The sequence below is a fragment of the Trachymyrmex cornetzi genome, unplaced genomic scaffold (genome assembly GCF_001594075.2).
Source record: "Trachymyrmex cornetzi isolate Tcor2-1 unplaced genomic scaffold, Tcor1.1 scaffold24, whole genome shotgun sequence".
NCBI lineage: Eukaryota > Metazoa > Arthropoda > Insecta > Hymenoptera > Formicidae > Trachymyrmex > Trachymyrmex cornetzi.
In genome coordinates, this window is record NW_017297060.1 from 1,611,980 (window position 1) to 1,613,760 (window position 1,781).

At 31.8% G+C, this 1,781-nt stretch overlaps 1 protein-coding gene across 1 annotated transcript in view; it reads left to right on the forward strand.

Annotated features, from left to right (window-relative positions):
- Positions 1 to 564, forward strand: part of LOC108761084 (uncharacterized) — a 3,124-nt gene extending 2,560 nt beyond the window's left edge. The window contains exon 5 of the mRNA XM_018507418.1: positions 461 to 564. Within this exon, the coding sequence (XP_018362920.1) occupies positions 461 to 564 (104 nt within the window). The remainder of the gene's footprint in view (positions 1 to 460) is intronic.
- Positions 565 to 1,781: the final 1,217 nt, after the last annotated feature.

Genomic DNA, 1,781 nt, shown 5'->3' on the forward strand with positions numbered 1-1,781 from the left:
CACTGGACATTGCTCCTTCAGATTTCCATTTGTTCCAATCCATGCAGTCGGCCCTTTCTGGAGAACGATTCAATTCTTATGAAGATATCAAAAAATGGCTTGATGAATGGATTGCTTCAAAAGAACCAGATTTTTTCATTCGAGGAATCCGTTTATTACCGGAAAAGTGGGAGAAAGTTGTCGCTTCCAAAGCATACTTTGAATAAACTCACTTACATAGATTTGTTTAAATAAACACGTCTTTTTCTTTTCAAAAAGGGCGGAAACTTATTCCCACATACCCAATAACTTGATTACAATACTCTACATTTTTGAAATACTTAATCGTGTTATTTTGTAATTTAAAATAAAAATTTATCTTTTCCAATTTTATTCATTCATTAAATATATTGCCATTGCCAAAGTATGCTTCCTTCGTCCGAAACAAAATAATGAGATAAAATTTCACGCTGTTTTATAGCAGCAGATGCAACTATGTTTGCTCCAACTCGTCCCAAAGAAGCAACAAAACCATATTACTTCTTACTGAATTTCTCCAATTTCCTGCTATTACTTCACCATTAGGACCTTCTTTATCTGCAATACCTCCATGTAAATATTGATTGTTGCTTAACCCAGTGGTTATAATATAATTATGTAAACAAGTTACAGCTTGTACTATAACTTCTGCAGTTTCCAATTTTAAACTTAAAGCCTTTTGTAAAATTCTCCACCTTGCAACGAGAATACCGAATGCATTTTCGATTACTCGTCGTGCCCTTGATAATCGATAATTGAACATTTGCTGCTCAATAGCAGCAAATTTTTTTTAGCAAATGGTCGCATCAAGTAACTTTTAAGTGGAAAACCTTCATCGCCAATAAGAGAAAATGGTATTGTAATATTAGTATTATCTAAACAGCGAGCTTGTGGAACAGATACTGTATTATTCTCCAAAGCTTGACACATAGTGGTATGGGACCAAATTCCCGCATCATTGAGAGAACCTAAAATTAGAATACATTTTATAACTTAATTTAAAAGAAACTTTACTTTTATACATTTTAATAAAAATAAGTAAATTTACCATAATTTCCAATGTTTACCCAAATAAAACGATAGCGTGCACCAGCAATGGCCATTAATACAAAGCTGAAGTAGTTTTTATAATTATAAAATTCGCTACCAGAATTAGCCGGAGCTTGAATACGACAATGTTTGCCATCAATTGCGCCTATGCAGTGTGTTTGGAAAATTCCAGATGTTATTAAATTCATCTGCAATTTTCAGCCATTCATCTTCTTGCTGTGGACATCGGAGATATATCGGTTGTAAAGTTTCCCATATAGCTTTACACATTTCAAGGATAATACTGTATTGGGTTGATTTCCCAATACGAAAAAGTCGTGACGTAGTAGCAATGTTATCACCATGAGCAAGGAAATTAAAAATAGGAAATTTATAATAATTTAAAAAAACTAAAGCTTAAATGGATAAAAATCAAATTAATTACAAGGAATACAAACCTGTGGATAGATGTTTATTAGTAATTTTGAACAAAATATAGTTTAAACAATAAATTGAAAATGACCGGGTATAAGATCAAAACGTCTGTCATTTAAACTATATTTTGTTTAGTAATAAACATTGAGCTGAGCTCGTAACTCTTAATTTATTAATTTGTTTTAAAATAATGTTTCTAATCTTAAAAATTTATAAATGATTGGTTATATTGGTTATATTATATATATATTGTGACGTGACATTTTGTCCGTCACTGTGCGGACTTGTCGACGGCGGAC